The 22,357-nt window shown below is 45.5% G+C and overlaps 2 protein-coding genes across 5 annotated transcripts; both read right to left on the bottom strand.

Moving 5' to 3' along the window:
• Positions 1-2,453: 2,453 nt before the first annotated feature.
• LOC120020186 (cyclin-dependent kinase 5 activator 1-like) lies at positions 2,454-3,484 on the bottom strand. The gene has a single exon (XM_038963680.1). It carries the CDS (start codon positions 3,417-3,419, stop codon positions 2,460-2,462), a length of 960 nt encoding a protein of 319 aa, XP_038819608.1. The 5' UTR covers positions 3,420-3,484; the 3' UTR covers positions 2,454-2,459.
• Positions 3,485-6,164: 2,680 nt separating this feature from the next.
• Positions 6,165-21,049, bottom strand: LOC120020183 (cyclin-dependent kinase 5 activator 1-like). 4 transcript variants are annotated; one of them, XM_038963675.1, is made up of 11 exons: positions 20,716-20,874; positions 18,393-18,480; positions 17,624-17,725; positions 17,311-17,376; positions 17,086-17,114; positions 16,845-16,982; positions 16,662-16,748; positions 14,732-14,806; positions 13,829-13,935; positions 12,515-12,653; positions 6,165-7,142 (listed from the first exon to the last, which is right to left on the bottom strand). In XM_038963675.1, the coding sequence occupies exons 1-11, from the start codon at positions 20,872-20,874 to the stop codon at positions 6,171-6,173; spliced, it is 1,962 nt and encodes a 653-aa protein (XP_038819603.1). In that variant the 3' UTR covers positions 6,165-6,170. The 4 variants fall into 4 exon arrangements, with proteins under 4 accessions (XP_038819603.1, XP_038819602.1, XP_038819604.1 ...); XM_038963674.1 differs by having other exon boundaries at positions 16,662-16,982; positions 20,716-21,049; XM_038963676.1 differs by lacking the exon at positions 18,393-18,480 and having other exon boundaries at positions 16,662-16,982; positions 20,716-20,817.
• Positions 21,050-22,357: the final 1,308 nt, after the last annotated feature.

The raw sequence follows: 22,357 nt of genomic DNA, 5'->3' as shown, positions 1-22,357 counted from the left end.
ATATTACTCACTGATTTCAAGTTGATATGTGAAAAATGATTAAGATATTTCAATATTTTCTTTGTTAATTGAAAGGTAAAGACGGGTTGTCAAGTGCTTTGAGTTCAAGGCTGTTATGGTTGTGCACATCAGAATTGTCCAAGGTTCTGAAATCGAGTTTCCACGTCGTAATAAAGAAGTATGTCATAGAGGCGATTTTGTGAAAGATTAAGTTTGATGTTGGCAAAAATAAATAAACAAATGAATAAAGTCTGATGTTCCCCATGATAGAATTTGCCTCATCTTTGCTATAGCCTAGCTCAATAAGTTGAAAACGAAATAACCTCTGAGAGACTTCTACGTCACAGCGTTACAGCGCCTCAATGGCTGAATAACATGTATCTGGCGAGTGTTTTGCATGGATCTCAATGGTCTGTCAAATTTTATTGGCAGCTCTGTCAGGTTCCCGTTTATCTCGTTCACCAGCAGACTCTTCTTCCCCCTAATTTTTGCGTTAGTCATTTTACTTTAGCGATCTTCCCCAATAATGCGCATTTAGCCTGGGGACGAATAGGTGCGCGCCTATAATCGCTATTTGAAGTGGGGAGCATACAGGTCTACTTCTATGTCAGGACTGACTGGAGGGCTAACTTAAAATGCGCTATAAAAGTAGGCTAAATTGCCTTTTCATGTAAAACGCAACATAAGAACCAGCAGTAGCTCAAATACAATCTTATACAACTTCATTCAAACGTTTTTTTTAAGAATTAAAAAAATCATACCACTGTTGATCCAATACTAGACTAAGCCCGGTTTGAATATTCAAGTACCTCCCCATCCCTAATTGCTGTCCCAATATATTATCAATATCTCACAAACTCAAACCTCTCTCTCTCTCTGCGTGTGTCTGTCTGTAGGAGATATTTATTGGGTCAGTGCATTAAAGAGCAGACGTTTAAGACCATCCTGTTCTCTGGGTAACACTAAGACAACTGATTTTGTAATGTAAATATCACTTTAAATCTGCATGAACATGACACACACACTGATAAACTCTTGTTTCCATGGTAACAGGTATCTGTACTTTACTTGAAAATGTATATATTTTTTATCTTTTACTTTTACTTGACAACATTCAGAAAGAAAAGATGTGCTCGTTACATTTCGAATGCTCAGCAGGACAGTAAAACGGTCAAATTCATACACTTATTAAGAGAACTCATCCCTACTGCTTCTGATCTGGTTTGTAAAATATTGTTAGACTGTGCCCCTGGCTTTCCGTAAATAAATAAAAACAAGAACATCTGCATAATATAAGGAATTTGATATATAGCCTTTGCTTTCACTTTTGATACTTAAGTACATTTAACACCAGATACCTTTAGACTTTTACTCAAGTAATATTTTACTGGGTGACTTTCACTTTTACTTGAGTCATTTTCTATTAAGTATCTTTACTTTTACTCAAGTAGTATTTTACTGGGTGACTTTCACTTTTACTTGAGTCATTTTCTATTAAGTATCTTTACTTTTACTCAAGTAGTATTTTACTGGGTGACTTTTCCTTGAGTCATTTTCTATTGAGTGTGTGTACTTTTAATCAAATCAAATCAAATGTATTTATATAGCCCTTCTTACATCAGCTGATATCTCAAAGTGCTGTACAGAAACCCAGCCTAAAACTCCAAACAGCAAGCAATGCAGGTGTAGAAGCACGGTGGCTAGGAAAAAAAAATAAAAAAATTTAAAAACAAAAAAACTAAAGTATGACAATTGGGTTCTTTTCCCACCACTCGTAAAGTATTATCTCCACCAAGATCTCAAAAGGACATGGAAAATATATATTTGTAAAATAGTAAGGACACAACATGGGATGTTTTTAAGAAATGATATAAAGCATTTTATTCCAAAACAGTCACACTGTTCGTTCAAATTCATCAGAACCAATGGTCCTCAAACAAACCCCTGTCCCCCAGAACTGTCCCGTGCTTGCTGTGGGGGAACATTGGTGTTCACTTCACTGTCTAAAGCGCCAGGGTTGCAGCTTGTCTGTTCAACCATGATCTGAGCACTAGTCCAGTCACTCAAGGGTGCCTCCTTCCCTCTCGTGGTAGAAAGTGCACATCTCCCACAGTCAGAACAGTAGACTGGTGGGCTGCAGCCTCAGTGTGATGTGAGCACTAGCCCAGTCACTCAAAGGTGCCTCCAATCCTCCCGTGGTAGGCAGTGCACACATCAGTCAGTCAGCTGGTACTGTAGATAGTAAGCTAAAGCCTCAGTCCTCCACACATTCATAGCTACCGATTTGTGTTCTCTTTCAAGCCAAATGAACCCTCATATTAACCCTTAAAATCTATAAATCATCTTTTCCCATCAAAGCTCACCCTCTTCCCCCTCCCTCAACCAATCCTCCCTCCCATTTTGAAATGTCAGGCTGTAGTTGGCACCCGCCCTCCCCTCGCCCCTCTACCCTAGGTCCCTCACTGAGTGCTGTACACACCGCTGAGCAGGCGGCTCTTCTTCTCCTCCTTCTGGCTCTCGTTCTTCAGGTCAGCAAACACCTGGGAGAAGAAGTTAGGGTCTGTGTTCATCTGGAGCATCTTGTCACTCATCAGCTTGGTGATGGACATGCAGCGGATCCAGAAGGTCTGCCCGCAGGTGTCCACCAGGAAGGGTTTCAGGGGGTAGGCGATCTCGTTGCCCATGTAGGAGCAGGTCGTGTAGAAGCAGGTGAGCAGCACGGCATGCAGCTCGTGCAAGGTGGCCACCTCGGAGGAAACCGCCTCGCGGCACAGCATGTAGAGGAAGACCACAGTGGCCGGATTGATGCAGCTCTGGTTCTGATAGCAGTTGTCCAGCAGATAACGGTCCACCACCCGCAGCCACAGCAACGGGTCCATGGAAGACATGTCCTGGAGCTGGTGGCAGCGCCGGCACAGGAACTCACCCAGGCAGCGCAGCAGCTCGCCGGTTGTAGCGTGGACCATCACCAGCCTCCTGGGCGTGTCGAGGTCCTGGACGGTCACCATCTGGGGCGTGTCGGGGGCCGTGTTTGAGTTGCATAAGGGGAACTTCTCAACCGACGAGGCGGCGTTGTTGGAGCTGTTGGAGATGGCTGGAGTGCTCTGGTCCTGGGTGGACAGCTTGTCACAGGACTGAGACTTCTCCAGGATGAGGGTGGACAGGTTGGAGAAGGACTGAGACTTCTCCCGGTTCTCATTACTCAGATGGGCAATGTTGCTTTGGTTGGTGTTCTCGTGGGCCTGCACCTTCTTGGAGCCCTTCTTCTTCACAATCCGCCTCCATGGCGAGTAGCGCTTCAGAGTCTTGTCTTTTGCGCTCTTACCGGTCTGGACCTCCATCAAGTGACCCACAGTGTCCGGCCCGTCTTTGAAGAGGACTGCCTTCTTGCGGAGCGAGAGAGACATTGCGGATCCCATGGTCAATAGTGCCTGTGGAAAACAAAATGCTTCAATATTAGCAAAATGAAATGCTTGGCGTCAGTTCAGTTGGCCTAGCTAGCTCAGCTCTGGCTGTCTCCGAAATGGCAACCTATTCCCTACAAAGTGCACTGCTTTTGACCATTGCCCAAAGGGGTCTGGTCAAAAGCAGTGCTTTATATAGGAAACAGGGTTCCATTTGGGACAGATTCTTCATCACAGTATTAAGCATAGGCATTAATAAGTCTTATGTATTCATAAACATGAGCAATATAACATTCCAAAGCAAAACAAAAATATTACTCACTGATTTCAAGTTGATATGTGAAAAATGATTAAGATATTTCAATATTTTCTTTGTTAATTGAAAGGTAAAGACGGGTTGTCCAGTGCTTTTAGTTCAAGGCTGTTATGGTTGTGAACATCAGAATTGTCCAAGGTTCTGAAATCGAGTTTCCACGTCGTAATAAAGAAGTATGTCATAGAGGCGATTTTGTGAAAGATTAAGTTTGATGTTGGCAAAAATAAATAAACAAATGAATAAAGTCTGATGTTCCCCATGATAGAATTTGCCTCATCTTTGCTATAGCCTAGCTCAATAAGTTGAAAACGAAATAACCTCTGAGAGACTTCTACGTCACAGCGTTACAGCGCCTCAATGGCTGAATAACATGTATCTGGCGAGTGTTTTGCATGGATCTCAATGGTCTGTCAAATTTTATTGGCAGCTCTGTCAGGTTCCCGTTTATCTCGTTCACCAGCAGACTCTTCTTCCCCCTAATTTTTGCGTTAGTCATTTTACTTTAGCGATCTTCCCCAATAATGCGCATTTAGCCTGGGGACGAATAGGTGCGCGCCTATAATCGCTATTTGAAGTGGGGAGCATACAGGTCTACTTCTATGTCAGGACTGACTGGAGGGCTAACTTAAAATGCGCTATAAAAGTAGGCTAAATTGCCTTTTCATGTAAAACGCAACATAAGAACCAGCAGTAGCTCAAATACAATCTTATACAACTTCATTCAAACGTTTTTTTTAAGAATTAAAAAAATCATACCACTGTTGATCCAATACTAGACTAAGCCCGGTTTGAATATTCAAGTACCTCCCCATCCCTAATTGCTGTCCCAATATATTATCAATATCTCACAAACTCAAACCTCTCTCTCTCTCTGCGTGTGTCTGTCTGTAGGAGATATTGGGTCAGTGCATTAAAGAGCAGACGTTTAAGACCATCCTGTTCTCTGGGTAACACTAAGACAACTGATTTTGTAATGTAAATATCACTTTAAATCTGCATGAACATGACACACACACTGATAAACTCTTGTTTCCATGGTAACAGGTATCTGTACTTTACTTGAAAATGTATATATTTTTTATCTTTTACTTTTACTTGACAACATTCAGAAAGAAAAGATGTGCTCGTTACATTTCGAATGCTCAGCAGGACAGTAAAACGGTCAAATTCATACACTTATTAAGAGAACTCATCCCTACTGCTTCTGATCTGGTTTGTAAAATATTGTTAGACTGTGCCCCTGGCTTTCCGTAAATAAATAAAAACAAGAACATCTGCATAATATAAGGAATTTGATATATAGCCTTTGCTTTCACTTTTGATACTTAAGTACATTTAACACCAGATACCTTTAGACTTTTACTCAAGTAATATTTTACTGGGTGACTTTCACTTTTACTTGAGTCATTTTCTATTAAGTATCTTTACTTTTACTCAAGTAGTATTTTACTGGGTGACTTTCACTTTTACTTGAGTCATTTTCTATTAAGTATCTTTACTTTTACTCAAGTAGTATTTTACTGGGTGACTTTTCCTTGAGTCATTTTCTATTGAGTGTGTGTACTTTTAATCAAATCAAATCAAATGTATTTATATAGCCCTTCTTACATCAGCTGATATCTCAAAGTGCTGTACAGAAACCCAGCCTAAAACTCCAAACAGCAAGCAATGCAGGTGTAGAAGCACGGTGGCTAGGAAAAAAAAATAAAAAAATTTAAAAACAAAAAAACTAAAGTATGACAATTGGGTTCTTTTCCCACCACTCGTAAAGTATTATCTCCACCAAGATCTCAAAAGGACATGGAAAATATATATTTGTAAAATAGTAAGGACACAACATGGGATGTTTTTAAGAAATGATATAAAGCATTTTATTCCAAAACAGTCACACTGTTCGTTCAAATTCATCAGAACCAATGGTCCTCAAACAAACCCCTGTCCCCCAGAACTGTCCCGTGCTTGCTGTGGGGGAACATTGGTGTTCACTTCACTGTCTAAAGCGCCAGGGTTGCAGCTTGTCTGTTCAACCATGATCTGAGCACTAGTCCAGTCACTCAAGGGTGCCTCCTTCCCTCTCGTGGTAGAAAGTGCACATCTCCCACAGTCAGAACAGTAGACTGGTGGGCTGCAGCCTCAGTGTGATGTGAGCACTAGCCCAGTCACTCAAAGGTGCCTCCAATCCTCCCGTGGTAGGCAGTGCACACATCAGTCAGTCAGCTGGTACTGTAGATAGTAAGCTAAAGCCTCAGTCCTCCACACATTCATAGCTACCGATTTGTGTTCTCTTTCAAGCCAAATGAACCCTCATATTAACCCTTAAAATCTATAAATCATCTTTTCCCATCAAAGCTCACCCTCTTCCCCCTCCCTCAACCAATCCTCCCTCCCATTTTGAAATGTCAGGCTGTAGTTGGCACCCGCCCTCCCCTCGCCCCTCTACCCTAGGTCCCTCACTGAGTGCTGTACACACCGCTGAGCAGGCGGCTCTTCTTCTCCTCCTTCTGGCTCTCGTTCTTCAGGTCAGCAAACACCTGGGAGAAGAAGTTAGGGTCTGTGTTCATCTGGAGCATCTTGTCACTCATCAGCTTGGTGATGGACATGCAGCGGATCCAGAAGGTCTGCCCGCAGGTGTCCACCAGGAAGGGTTTCAGGGGGTAGGCGATCTCGTTGCCCATGTAGGAGCAGGTCGTGTAGAAGCAGGTGAGCAGCACGGCATGCAGCTCGTGCAAGGTGGCCAACTCGGAGGATACCGCCTCGCGGCACAGCATGTAGAGGAAGACCACAGTGGCCGGATTGATGCAGCTCTGGTTCTGATAGCAGTTGTCCAGCAGATAACGGTCCACCACCCGCAGCCACAGCACCGGGTCCATGGAAGACATGTCCTGGAGCCGGTGGCAGCGCCGGCACAGGAACTCACCCAGGCAGCGCAGCAGCTCGCCGGTTGTAGCGTGGACCATCACCAGCCTCCTGGGCGTGTCGAGGTCCTGGACGGTCACCATCTGGGGCGTGTCGGGGGCCGTGTTTGAGTTGCATAAGGGGAACTTCTCAACCGACGAGGCGGCGTTGTTGGAGCTGTTGGAGATGGCTGGAGTGCTCTGGTCCTGGGTGGACAGCTTGTCACAGGACTGAGACTTCTCCAGGATGAGGGTGGACAGGTTGGAGAAGGACTGAGACTTCTCCAGGTTCTCATTACTCAGATGGGCAATGTTGTTTTGGTTGGTGTTCTCGTGGGCCTGCACCTTCTTGGAGCCCTTCTTCTTCACAATCCGCCTCCATGGCGAGTAGCGCTTCAGAGTCTTGTCTTTTGCGCTCTTACCGGTCTGGACTTCCATCAAGTGGCCCACAGTGTCTGGCCCGTCTTTGAAGAGGACTGCCTTCTCGCGGAGCGAGATAGACATTGCGGATCCCATGGTCAATAGTGCCTTTGGAAAACAAAATGCTTCAATATTAGCAAAATGAAATGCTTGGCGTCAGTTCAGTTGGCCTAGCTAGCTCAGCTCTGGCTGTCTCCGAAATGGCAACCTATTCCCTACAAAGTGCACTGCTTTTGACCATTGCCCAAAGGGGTCTGGTCAAAAGCAGTGCTTTATATAGGAAACAGGGTTCCATTTGGGACAGATTCTTCATCACAGTATTAAGCATAGGCATTAATAAGTCTTATGTATTCATAAACATGAGCAATATAACATTCCAAAGCAAAACAAAAATATTACTCACTGATTTCAAGTTGATATGTGAAAAATGATTAAGATATTTCAATATTTTCTTTGTTAATTGAAAGGTAAAGACGGGTTGTCCAGTGCTTTGAGTTCAAGGCTGTTATGGTTGTGAACATCAGAATTGTCCAAGGTTCTGAAATCGAGTTTCCACGTCGTAATAAAGAAGTATGTCATAGAGGCGATTTTGTGAAAGATTAAGTTTGATGTTGGCAAAAATAAATAAACAAATTAATAAAGTCTGATGTTCCCCATGATAGAATTTGCCTCATCTTTGCTATAGCCTAGCTCAATAAGTTGAAAACGAAATAACCTCTGAGAGACTTCTACGTCACAGCGTTACAGCGCCTCAATGGCTGAATAACATGTATCTGGCGAGTGTTTTGCATGGATCTCAATGGTCTGTCAAATTTTATTGGCAGCTCTGTCAGGTTCCCGTTTATCTCGTTCACCAGCAGACTCTTCTTCCCCCTAATTTTTGCGTTAGTCATTTTACTTTAGCGATCTTCCCCAATAATGCGCATTTAGCCTGGGGACGAATAGGTGCGCGCCTATAATCGCTATTTGAAGTGGGGAGCATACAGGTCTACTTCTATGTCAGGACTGACTGGAGGGCTAACTTAAAATGCGCTATAAAAGTAGGCTAAATTGCCTTTTCATGTAAAACGCAACATAAGAACCAGCAGTAGCTCAAATAAAAGCTTATACAACTTCATTCAAACGTTTATTTAAAGAATTAAATAAATCATACAACAGTTGAACCAATACTAGACTAAACTCAGTTTGAATATTCAAGTACCTCCCCATCCCTAATTGCTGTCCCAATATATTATCAATATCTCACAAACTCAAATCTCTCTCTCTCTCTCTCTCTCTCTCTCTCTAGGATATATTGGATCAGTGCAGTAGAGAGCAGGAGTTTAAGACCATCCTGTTCTCTCTGTGTTATTTTCATGCCTGTGTGGCTGAGAGGCGCAAGTTCGGTCCTCAGGGTTGGAACAGGAAATACCCCTTTAACACTGGAGACCTCACCATCTCTGTCAATGTGCTCTACAACTACCTGGAGGCCAACTCACAGGTCACCGTTTACCGTGTTATAGTGATCAGGATGGTGATAGTGATGATTGATGATGCTGATGTTGAGGATGACTCATTGTTCATGTATTTGGCGTGTGTGTGTGTGTTCAGGTGCCGTGGGAGGACTTGCGCTATCTGTTTGGAGAGATCATGTACGGAGGTCACATCACAGACGACTGGGACAGAAGACTCTGTAGAACCTACCTGGAGGAATACATGCAGCCCAACCAGGTGTGTGTGTGTGTGTGTGTGTGTGAGTGATGATTGTGATGATAGTGTTACAAAGAAACCCACACCCTTTCCACCAGTCTGACAGGAAGTTGGCTCTAGCTCCGGGCTTTGTGGTTCCCTCCAACTTGGACTACCAGGGTTACCATGGTTACATAGATGAGATGCTGCCCCATGAGAGCCCGGTGCATTATGGGCTACACCCCAACGCAGAGATAGAGTTTCTGACGGTGACCTCTGATAACCTCTTCCACACACTGCTGGAGCTGCAGTCACCTGACTCTGTGATGGGAGAGGGGGCTTCACAGACCGTAGAGGAGAAGGTGTATGAGAGACACACACAGACACGCACATTTAAACACACACACACATTTAAATACACACACATACACTGGACCCCACACACACTCATCTCTCATCCTCTCTGCAGGTGAAGACCATCCTAGACGAAGTGTTGGAGAAGCTTCCAGAAGAGTACAACATGTCAGACATCACGTCTAAGACAGCTGAGAGATCACCATACATCCTGGTCTGCTTCCAGGAGTGTGAACGTATGAACACACTCATCTACGAGATACGACGCTCGCTCAAGGAGCTGGACCTGGGGCTGAAGGTGGGTTAGGGGCTAGGTTTTTACATTTATTTAACCGTAATTTAACTAGGCAAGTCAGTTAAGAACACATTCTTATTTACAATGACGGCCTACCCCGGCCGACGCTGGGCAATTGTGCGCCACCCTAAGGACTCCCCATCACGGTGATACAGCCTGGATTCGAACCAGGTTACTGTAGTGATGCCTCTTGCACTGAGATGCAGTGCCTTAGACTGCTGCGCCACTCGGGAGCCCAGGATCAGCTGGTAAATTAGACTAGGACTGATGGAAGACATAAGGGCGAATGGGTCGTTTTGGCTCATGACAGCACTGTGTTTCTCTCCGTTCAGGGTGAGCTGGCTATCTCCTCAGAGATGGAGCAGATCCAGGCAGCTCTGTTCTTTGATAACGTCCCAGACACCTGGACCAAACTGGCCTACCCCTCCACTTACAGCCTTGCCCAGTGGTGAGTCACTGAGTGTACTCTCCCACTGCTCCAACGTCTACGTAAGATGATGTGTTGCTATGTGTGTGTGCATGTGTGTTTACCAGGTATAATGACGTGTTGCTGCGCTGTAGAGAGCTGGACAGCTGGACACAGGACCTGGCTCTGCCCACCGTCATCTGGCTGTCTGGACTCTTTAACCCACAGTCCTTCTTAACAGGTAACATACACACACATCCCCCTACAAACAACATACCCAACCACTTCTAATTATATTCCCAACTTATGTTGTAACTGTCAGTCGCCTCTTGGTATTCTCTGTTCAGTGGAATGATTCACTCAATTTCCCTCTCTCCCTCCAGCGGTGATGCAGTCTCTGGCTCGTAAGAATGAGTGGCCGTTAGATAAGATGAACCTGACTGTGGATGTGACTAAGAAATTTAAGGAAGAGTTCAACCAGCCTGCCAGAGAGGGAGCATACGTATACGGACTATACATGGAAGGTATACACTCGTCTCCCCTTCTCATGAACACATACATCCTAGTTCATTTATCTTCACCCTTCCCCTCTTTCTCCCCCAGGTGCAAGATGGGACACTCAGGGTGGGGTGATCGCCGAGGCTCGTCTGAAGGAGTTAACCCCCTCCATGCCAGTCATCTCAGTCCGAGCCGTACCGAACGACAGACAGGAGACGCGTAACATCTACGAGTGTCCCCTGTACAAGACCAAGCTGAGAGGAACCACTTATGTCTGGACCTTCAGCCTCAAGACCAGAGAGAGACCAGCCAAGTGGGTACTGGCTGGGGTGGCCCTGCTGCTCAGCGTGTAGAGGTTAGGGGGTGAGGAGGGAGACCAGCCAAGTGGGTACTGGTTGGAAAGAAGCAAGGTCGTTTTTTCATTAGCTATTCGTAGGGTGTGTATTTTCTGCATTATGTTGTTAAGTGTGAGAGAAGTTATTTTATGTAAAATACATGTATGTGTTACTACATAATCCCTCATACCAGGTTTGATGTTACTATTGACATATAACAGGAATTTGTATAGTACTGTTTTAGCACCTGAAAGCTGTATGAAAATGTATAAAGCTACTTGACATTTTTTTCATATGACTTAGTAAGAATAGAAATAAAATGAAAATCTGTATTTTTCTGAATTTATTGAAAAACAATACAGTACAAGCTGCAAAATAGTTTCACACATTTGATCACAGTAAGAACCCATTAATTCAAAACTTAGTATTTTGAACAAATCAACTGTATCGTCTAACAAGTGTACAAGTCGAAAAGCAGAAAACATTGGATGGTACCCTTTACCTAGGCCTAGCCTCTACTAATGAGTGGTGTTCAAGTGCTCTGGTCTATGTAACACTTGTTAATATGGCACATCATTTAAATGTCACTTTAAAAGCTTCAATGGGCACGATTTCCCAAAAGCAGCTTCAGGCTAAGTTCATCATTACAAGCATAGGATCCTATAGTTCTCACGATGAGCTTATTACGATGCTTTTGAGAAACCGGGCACAGAACAACATGACAGTTAGCAGGAGGAAATCCACACTGCTCATAATTCTTCACTATTATGCCCCACAGTCCTCACACACAGAGGCGTGTATACATTTGGCTTCAATTTAAAAAATCAAATTGTGTTTGTGTGTTCTCCTAGTCACTGTCGTCGTCAGACCAACCCAGGTCCATCATGTTCATGTCCAGCGTCGCGGCGGCCATATTGATTTTGGTTCCATGTCGTACGCTACAGGTCTTAGAAGAGTTCTGATTGGATGTGGTCCGCATGCTCACCTGTACCCCCGACCTCACCCCCTGACCTCTGACCCCTAACTCACTCCTGACCTTATGACTTATGACCCCAACATTAGCCATGTCACCCCTGACCCCCCCAAGGTCACATATCTCCCCCATGTTCATATTCATATCCATGTCCCCTATCCTCTCTATCCCCCCAATATCATCCAGAGAGAGCATATCCCCAAACCCAACCATACTCCCCCCACTAAGCTCCCTAAACATGGACTGTATCCTCCCTCCCTCCATACTCCCTCCCTCCACCACCCTCTCCTCCTTTACCTCCCTCCATCCCTCTTGTCTCCCAGTCTCCCCCCATCCTCTCTCCTCCCTCTCAGTCTCCCCATCCATCTCTCCAATCCCACCCTGGAAGCCCTTTAGCATGATTTGCAGCCGACCCCCTTCCCCTAGCTCCAGCCGACCCCCTTCTATCCCTCCCTCCGTCCCCCTCTCCTTCTCTCTCTCCCCCCAGGTTACCTCTATCCCTCCATCCCCATCCGCCTCCCCGAGACTGCTTGAGAAGCCCCTAATCATGGACTGGAGCCCCCCTATCCCCCTGTCTATCCCTCCCTCCATACCCTTCTCCCTCTCTCCGTTGCTGAGGGTTCTGATAAGGCAGGATATCTTGGCGCTGTTGGACTCCTGAGATTGGGAACGGAAGAACGACTCTGAGCTGAGGCCTGATGCTATGGGGGAGAAGAACTGAAAGAGAGAAAGAGATGGGGGTCGGGGGGGGGCAGTTGAACACAACCCAGATGTCATCCCTCACCACTCTTTATGAATTCATTGTTACTCTAGGGATGCGGGGCTTTGACACCATACAACATGGACTGTTTCTAATATTTAAATCTCAGAAGGTTGTAAAACAAATAGAAAAATGTTCATGAGCGAAGCGTCACGGTCTTTGAAACCCGGCCGAATATGTGGGCTACTCACAGGGGTGACATTGGACCGCTCCATCAGTCTCTCCTCCCACAGTCTCAGTCTCAGCTCTCTCTCCTCCAGCTCCTTCTCTTTGCTACTCAGGTCTCTCTCCAGCCTCCGCAACCTCTCCAACGTGGCATCGATCTCACACCTACAGAGAGGAGAGCTCCTGTCACTCACATGCCCCTTCACTTCCATTGATATCTGGTCATCAATGCTCATGTTAGAATCTGGGGGCAGTGGCTTAGTAAACTATTATCAAGGTAAGCAATGTTCCTTTTAAGAGACAGTACGGGGTCTAGTTTCTGTTTTGAACGCCCTGTAATCTGAAACCTAGCAGTTGTCTAGTACTGCCTGTTTATTCCAGCATGTGGCACTGTTTAGTCTATGATTTGAAGGGCCATAATGGAATGTTCTCCCTCCCTCTCGCTCACACACACAAACACCAGCAGCTCTCACAGCACCTAAATAAACACAGACATCTGACGCAAGGACATATCTCCCTCCCCCTAAACTTTTCCCTCTCTTTAAACTCCTCCCTCTCTCCAACCCCCAGTCCCACTTCTTACCTCTCCTTCTCTCCACCTCTTAAAGCCCTCAATGTTTCCCCTCCCTCGATCACCCGCTTCCCCTCGATTCCCCCTCACGCTCTCCCTCTCACTCACCCAGATATTTCCACCCATTCTCCATACCTCCCTCATAATTGATTAGCTTGCCACACTCATGTCAAACACAAACAGAATCTGTCACCCTCCACCCTCCTCCTCCTCCTCGTCGTCTCTCTTCGGTCCCTCTTCTCTCCTGCTCAGTTTTTATACATCAAGTGCGCTCTTCACATTTCTGCCTCTCTCTACACAGCGCCCCCTCCCTTGTTTTTCCCATGCTTGGCTTCTAGCTGCCCCCCTATATGCTTCTTTTGTGAACTCTCGCTCTGGTGGAAACAGGCTAAGTAGAGGAATCTCCTACATGGATAGGTTCCAGAGTCTTATTATAGACTAAAGCCAACGAGCCAGCAGGGTCATGCATTCAGCTTCTCTCCTGAGACACACACACACACACACACACACACTGGGGCCTCTTGTTAGGTTGTGAGTGTATACAGTGAGAGCTGCTCTCTGTCCTGTGTCTGGCTGCAGAAAGATGGAGCTTAAACAATCCAGACTGTGCTTACTGTACCACCTGCATATCACATACATTACACACACACACACACACACACACACACACACACACACACACACACACACACACACACACACACACACACACACACACACACACACACACACACACACACACACACACACACACACACTGTAATTGTACCTCCACTGATCCTTGTTGTGTAGGAAGGAGTTACACTGTTCTGGTAGTCTGCTGTCTTTAGACATGGTCTCCAGAGTCCCCAAAACCTGCTTAAACACTGGACGCTCCTAGAAAACACACACACACACTGATATCTTTCAGATATGCCTCAAATTTAATTGTAGTATGACCACTGTCAAGTTAGCACATTAGGACTTTATCGACAGTTCAGGCTTCTGTAACCGCTCATAATGAGCTAGCCTTGAGAGCTCAGGGTCGTAAGTTCAAGACCAGCTGCTGGGGTGTCCAACGCTGGCCCTGGAGACACTACACTGCTCTTTCCGTGATATAGACTGACCGTTTGAATACAGGTCAAATCTACGATCCCTTATTGATGTCCCCTATTAAATTCACTTTAATCAGTGTAGATGAAGGGGAGGAGACAGTTTAAAGAAGAATTCTTGAGACAATTGAGACATGGATTGTGTATGTGTGCCATTGAGGGCGAACGGGCAAGACAAAAGATTTAAGTGCCTTTGAACAGGGTATGGTAGTAGGTGTCAGGCGCACCGGTTTGAGTGTGTCAAGAACTGCGACAGTGCTGGGTTTTTTATGCTCAACAGTTTCCCTGTGTATCAAGAATGGTCCACCACCCTATGGACATCCAGCCAACTCAACATAACTGTGGGAAGCATTGTCGTCAACATGAGCCAGCATCCCTGTGGAACGCTTTCGACACCTTGTAGAGTCCATGCCCCGATGAATTGAAGCTGTTCTGAGGGCAAAAAGGGTTTTGGTGCAACTCAATATTAGGAGGGTGCTCCTAATGTTTAATACACTCTATGTGTCTCGGGTGTGCAGGATTTGGAGTCTCCAGAGCCAGATATGGAGATTGTGTGGTAGCCCTGACCTTTGCCCTCTCACCTTTGGTTCGGCCTGCCAGCACTTCTTCATCAGGTCAGCGAAGCTAGGCGGACAACTGGTGGGGATGGTCAGCCTCTGGAACACACACACTCAGAGGAATCTTACATTCATAGGAACACACAATATGAAGTAGAAAATGTGGCGGCTCCCCCATTAAAATGTTGTCTTAGAGGGGACACAGTCCCTGCTCAGCAGGGAGTTTAACCAGTGACCCATCAGTTACAGCATAATGCTAACTGTGCCTTTACATTCCAGTAAGAGGCAGGGGGGTGGGGAGGGGCAGTACATAGTAACAGGTTATAGCAGCGTTTCCCAACCCTGGTCCTCCAGTACCCCCAGCAGTATATACCTTGTTATTGTAACCCTGGAAAAAGCACACCTGATTCAACTTGTCAACTAATCATCAAGCCCTCAAAGAGTTGAATGTGGTGTGTTTGTCAAGGACTACAATGGAACTGTCTACTGTTGGGGGTTACTGGAGGACCAGGGTTGGACCAGGGTTACAGGATACATCCACTGAGAAGGGCAGGGGGATATGGAAACAGTTTACTCTGGGGAGGATTAAAACGGAAATAAATCTCTCTCAGTAACGGTTAGTATAATGGTCACCCCCCCGCCCTCTCTCTGGTTATTTAGGGCCTACTATTGGACCTCATCCAAAAGCACGCTGGGATAGTCAGGAATCATGTTCTCAGATCTCTATGGGTGACAGGGCAGCACACTATTACTGGAATAGACACAGTTTGAACCCCCTTCCACACTCACGCACACAGTATAACCAGTGCTTCATTTGAGGAACAGGATCTGGCACTTCTCAGTTTTGAACTGTTTTTGTTCCGGGAACCTATTTGCCCGGATCAGGTACCTCTCCTGGCATGAAGAATCATTTTCGCTGTTTGCAATGTAAAAACTTCAATAAAAGCAATCAGTGTTAATTGGAGTTGCCTTCTTCGTAATTCATCTGCCACCTAAAAAAAAACGGAATGTGAAAACATGCCTGATATTCCAAGAAGTGATTGGCGTTGGGTCGGCCCGGGTTGATGGCTTGAGCAACATTGTTGCCTAGAGACGGACCAACACGTGCCGTTGCGGTGGTGAGAGAGAAGCGGGCCTGAATCTCTCACGCAACTAGAGTGAGATTCACTGAAATGAAATCATTCAGAATACAACATCAGGAGGAGGCCTATAATTCAGACACAGCCGATCAATAGCTTATTCAAAAAAAATGAAAAGCCTGGCTGTGGATTGTGTGCAGCCCAATAACACGGCATAGCCTACAGTTGGGAACGCGCTGCAAATCTGTCAGTGAACAGCACGCAGACAAAACAGGCCTTTCCCAATATTTCAAATTGTGGGAAAACACAGATTGGAAAGCAAATGGCTCCTGCTGAAAAGAGAAGACTAATCTGTCTGTAGGCTAGCAAAATATTGTATCAACTTCCAAATAGGACTATTGAGCGAATAGCATTGTTTAACAGCAACGCTTTATCATAAAGGTGATTTGTTTTCATGCGTTCCGGTACCTCAGAGCTCCCCAGGTCAGCCCCCCCCCCCCCCCCCGCTCACTTTTAGTTACCGCACCTCCCGATTTACAAATTAAGCACAGAGTATAACCCGCCTAAACACACACAGTAAAACTACAGGTCCTGGCCTAGCTCCACAGCAGAGTATCCATGCCTTACAAGAGCAGAGAGCTGACATCAACCTTAAAAATAGCCCTTACCCTCCTCACAGCGGAAAGCATGAGAGAATCACGTTGTTACTCCAGCTCTGTGCGTGTTGCTCGTTCAGTGCTTGCGTGTTTGTTTTATGTTCGGCTGTGCATATGACCGTCTTTTATTTGCGAGTGAAACTGAGCCCCTTTGAAGCTCTCAACTAATTCTAAATCAGAACAATGTGTCATTGGGCGTGTGTGTGTGTGTGTGTGTACCTCTTGTTTCTCCACCACCAGCCAAGCCACCTGCAGCCCCTCGAAGCCTTTAAATGGAACCTCCCGTGTCAGCATCTCCCATAGCACCTGGTAACACACACACACGATGATACAGGACATATTCTCCTGAAAAAAAACACTTGACGTAGAAAATATTAGATGCCTCCCCTCCCGCACACACACCACGCCGTAGGAGTAGGTATCACAGGTCTCTGATACAGGTAGGCTCTGTATGACCTCTGGGGCCATCCAGGGGAAGGTGCCCACCACTGTCATGTGGGTGGTGTGGGACTGGAACTTAGACGCTCCAAAATCACAGATCTGACAACACACCGGGGAGAGAGACAGCATTGGGACACTTAAGTTACAAAATAATCCAACATGGAGTGGAGCATACAATAATTGTTAGTTATCCCTACTGTACCTTGAGGACTTTGTCTGCTGTCAACACCACTGTATTGAGACACAAAGAGTTGAGTGAGTTCACAAGCGGGGGGGGGGGGGGGGTTCTACTTCTGATTTTTGTATGAAACTATAGCTATTAGTTCACGTCTGAAAATGATTAAGTAGCAGCAGTAGTGCGTGCAATGTTGGATGTCCTGGCGGGTAGATATACGTTTGGTTGCGGAGTGCGTGTGCAGTTGGTTACCGTTTCGTGACTTGAGGTCTCTGTGAATGACTTTGACCGGGGCTTCCGAGTGGAGATAGTGCATTCCTATTGGACAGAAACATTAAACATCCTCAGCCACGAACCAATAACAGACCAGCAAATTGTTAACAACTCGGCTAAACAATGGCTACCAGTCTCCAAACAAGTCACTGATCCTCACACCAGATGAGAATATGCCCCCTGTTGCCTTTAGGGATGACAGAACTGTTCCAAAGGGCTTAATTAGCATGCTACGGTTTCTCTAGGTACGGGAGAACATAAAACACGGGTCAATCTATCTCTCTAGGCTTACCTTTGGCTATCTCCATGGCCCAGGTCATGATTTGTTCCATGTCCATCTCCTCACTCTGTTCACTGGAGAGGTACTCATACAGAGAACCTCCGCCCGCATACTCTGTAGATCACAACACACACTATAACCCAGGGTTCTCCGACTGGAGAGAACGTGATGTCATCGACCTCTCTCTTTGGTGGACCCTCCCCGTTATGTTCTCTATTGTTCCTCAAGCGAGGGGGAGGCTGATGACATCACATCAGACCATCTCCTTAAAGTTTGCAGTTGTTTAAAAATATATATATATTTTGTTCAAAACTTTTTTTTTTGTTACCCTTAAGTGTGTATTTATTACTGTGTATATATTACTGTATTTATACTTGCGATATTGTTTTTCGACAGGAAAAATAAATAGCACACACACACACACACAGAGAACAGGGTTCTTTCTGCAGCCTCCTGTCACTCACAACCTGAACTCATTTATCACAACGACTTGAGAAACGTCAAACACAGCTTAGCACATCAGGCTCATACACACACACACACTGGATAGTGTGTTCTGTAAGTCATATGGGCAGTGCTGTCACAGAGCTGATATCAACCATATGACCACATGGAGTAGACACACATAAAAACATCCTGGGTTAAGTTACAAATGTCCTGCCAGGAAACTCAGCACACACACACACACACACTCAGTAGCCTAAATGTTGATCCTAGACCTGCGGTTCCATGTCCATCAGAATGTGTATAAGGAAACAAACACACACACACACACACTGACCTGTGACGATGCCATAGTTGGGGGACTCCAGCACGGCGCCATAGAATTGAATAATGTTCTTATGACTGAGGCTACTCAGAATCTCAGCCTGGAGAGGGGGGGGGGGGGGGGGGGGGGGGGGGGGGGGGGGGGGGGGGGGGGGGGGGGGGGGGGGTCGGGGGGGTGAAGAGTTGGTAGGGAGGAGAGAGAGTGAGAACGTATGCACAGTATTTAACTTACAGTAAGAGTACTACCCACCACTGCGACCTGTACGCTCTCGTTGGATGGCCCTCGCTTCATACTCATCGCCAAACCCACTGGCTGCAGGTCATCTACAAGTCTTTGCTAGGTAAAGCCCCGCCTTATCTCAGCTCACTGGTCACCATAGCAGCACCCACCCGTAGCACGCGCTCCAGTAGGTATATTTCACTGGTCATCCCCAAAAGCCAATTCTTCCTTTGGCCACCTTTCCTTCCAGTTCTCTGCTGCCAATGACTGGAACGAACTGCAAAAATCACTGAAGCTGGAGACTCATATCTCCCTCACTAACTTTAAGCACCAGCTGTCAGAGCAGCTCACAGATTACTGCACCTGTACATAGCCTATCTGTAAATAGCCCATCCATCTACCGCATCACCATACTGTATTTATTTATTTATCTTGCTCCTTTGCACTCCAATATCTCTACTTGCACATTCATCTTCTGCACATCTACCATTCCAGTGTTTAATTGCTATATTGTAATTACTTCGCCACCATGGCCTATTTATTGCCTTACCTCCCTTATCTTACCTCATTTGCACACACTGTATATAGACTTTTTCGACTGTATTATTGACTGTATGTTTGTTTATTCCATGTGTAACACTGTGTTGTTGTATGTGTCGAACTGCTTTGCTTTATCTTGGCCAGGTCACAGTTGTAAATGAGAACTTGTTCTCAACTGGCCTACCTGGTTAAATAAAGGTGAAATAAAATATGAAAAATAAATACGCGAGTCATAGAAGTCCTACTAAATTGCAGTGTCTAATTCTTAATTCTACGACATGCATACTGTTACATTTGATTTAAGCAATCTGAGGGTTGTACAGAAAGTCCCTTCTGCTCCGCATCTGTATAGTGTATGAACTTCTTCCCACTAAAGGTTCGGGTCAGAGCACCTGGGAACACAACGTCGACGCGGCAAACACGCAATCAATCAACTCACTAACAGGCCATGTCTCGAACACAAAACAACATATAATCAGCCCTTTACTGGATAGTCATGGAGGACGATCATGTGACACGATCCAGATGTTTTTTTTAACCAAACATCAACGCTAGAGTTCCTCAAAGCAAAAATTCCTGCATGCATACATGTCTGTTTTCCAGGCACGTGTATGTGTGTGGGCATGTGATTGGCAGCACCCCAGCCAGCATTTATACTAACAGTTATTCAGCCCTCGAGGGAAGAAGTCAGTGGGTTTTATGACAGTCACTGCCAGGCCAGGTCACTATAACAGGGTTTTCTGCTGGGTCGGGAACCAATTTATACTGGGTCACAACTTCAGACTGGGATGTGTGGCAGGATATAGTGTTTTGTTCATTGTGAGGGTCACCGAAAAAAAAAAAAAAAGGAGGGCCATGCCCATCACCCAGAATTTGGTTAGGAATCACTGAACTTCAGTATTTACACACACCTAAGAGACAGCTAGCCCATACCTTATCTCACACAATAGGAGTAGCCTGTGTTATAAACCAATACTGTACTCCACAATGAGAGGTATGTTGAAACCAAAATCAACACACAGGCAACTGGAGAGAAAACAGGAGAGCTCTCAAATCAAAACGGCTGGCATGGAGGAAAGGCATACCAAATTGCTTGAGTGTGTGAGATTGTGTGTGACTGTGTGTGTGAGACTGTGTGTGAGACTGTGTATGTGTATGAGACTGTGTATGTGTGTGTGTGAGAGAGACTGTGTATGTGTGTGTGTGAGAGAGACTGTGTATGTGTGTGTGTGAGAGAGACTGTGTATGTGTATGAGACTGTGTATGTGTGTGTGTGAGAGAGACTGTGTGTGTGAGAGAGAGAGACTGTGTGTGTGTGTGAGAGAGAGAGACTGTGTATGAGACTGTATGTGTGTGAGAGAGACTGTATGTGTGTGAGAGAGACTGTGTGTGTGTGTGTGTGTGTGTGTGTGTGTGTGTGAGTGAGTGAGTGAGTGAGTGAGTGAGTGAGTGAGTGAGTGAGTGAGTGAGTGAGTGAGTGAGTGAGTGAGTGAGTGAGTGAGTGAGTGAGTGAGTGAGTGAGAGAGAGAGAGAGTGAGTGAGAGAGAGAGAGAGAGTGTGTGTGTGTGTGTGTTACCTCAGTCTCGATCTTGAGTAGTTTCTTCACAGCGACCTCTTTATCCTGAGATATCCAGTGTGCTCGGTAGACACTCCCAAAGCTGCCCCCTCCACAGTTCTCATAGAACCGCAGGTCCTCATGTTTTATCTGGACAAACGACGAACTCAGAGACGACATGGCATACTGGCGCGCACACACACACTCGACGACAGCCGCTCTGAGTAAACAGAGCAAACTGAGAGATACGGAACGAAGAGAGAGAAAGAGAGGAGGGAGAATACGTTTGATCACACACACCCGATAGCCGAATGGACTCCGGGAGCGAGAGAATGAAAAGAGAGACCGCAGAGAGCCTCTCAGTAAATATAGTCAGAGCTCATTCACTCCCTCAGTCAGGCCAGGTGCTGAGGCGCCACCCTGTGGTGAGATTACAGAACACACACACTTGGATCGAGAAAGAGAGCGAGAGATTAGAGTGTGTGTGTGTGTGTGTTAATCACATTCTGCTCGCCTGCCTGTTCTCTTCTTTCCCAGTGTATGTATGGGGTGGATGTTCTGTGTGTGACCTCTTGCTGTCAGGTCAAATAAGGCTGCTGGCAGCCAGGGGATGCATGGGATCATTGCTTCTATACAAAACACACACATACATGGGTCAGACACAGACACGGGTCAGACACACACACACACGGGTCAGACACACACACACAGGTCAGACACACACAGGTCAGACACACACACACACACACGTACGACACACACACGTCAGACACACACACAGGTCAGACACAGGGCTAGAGAACGATTCTTCTCTAGCCTGACAACCAACCCTGTCTCTTACTCACTCAGCAACTAAAAACACACTCCCACCACATACACCAGGAATGAGGGGGACAGTCACATCACCAGTCTGGAATGACCATGGTGACACGGCCAACCAGGAACGACATCATCAACTGGGGACAGAGAGGGTGACATCACTTTCACGGACAAAAACAGTGACCAAATCAGTAATAACCACCAGCATCAAATGTTTGGATTATTATATTAGATCATTTTTTATTGAAAGATCAGACAGACTAGACACTCGACACACTGACATCATAATGAGGTCCTGAGGTAAAACAAGAGACACAAGTCAAATATACTGTATCTACATATACAAAAGTACATGACGAGAACACAACTGAGAAGGATGACTGATTAAACAGAAATAACAATATGCTACATGAGTTGTGCGTTAACACAAGAATTTGAGGAAAGATTTCAGAACGGTGCTTAACAATGCTAGGGGTTTTGCTTCTCTATAACACTACGTAAAATATCTTGGTATTTGTGAAACTGGTACAATATACTTTCTTCATATTTTTGACATCTGCTTATAGTAAGGGATACTGATAATCACTAAAAAGACCTACAATCTATAGTTTTTAATTTTTAAAATCAGATTTTTTTTCAGTCACTTTAAGTACTTGCAGTTTTCTATCTACATGTACAGTAACCTTACACTTAACGAGAGTCTCGGATCTTTAATCATCGCTCTTCTATGTGATGTCGCATAGGCTGATGGTTCTGTGTGATGTCATAGAGGGCTAAGAATTCCATGTGATGTCAGAGGTCTGAGTTTTCCAGATGAAGTCATAGAGGCCTGATGAAGCCATGT

The sequence above is a fragment of the Salvelinus namaycush genome, chromosome 25 (assembly GCF_016432855.1).
Source record: "Salvelinus namaycush isolate Seneca chromosome 25, SaNama_1.0, whole genome shotgun sequence".
NCBI lineage: Eukaryota > Metazoa > Chordata > Actinopteri > Salmoniformes > Salmonidae > Salvelinus > Salvelinus namaycush.
The sequence above is the reverse complement of the archived record's forward strand: the minus strand, read 5'-3'. Positions and strand labels throughout refer to the sequence as shown.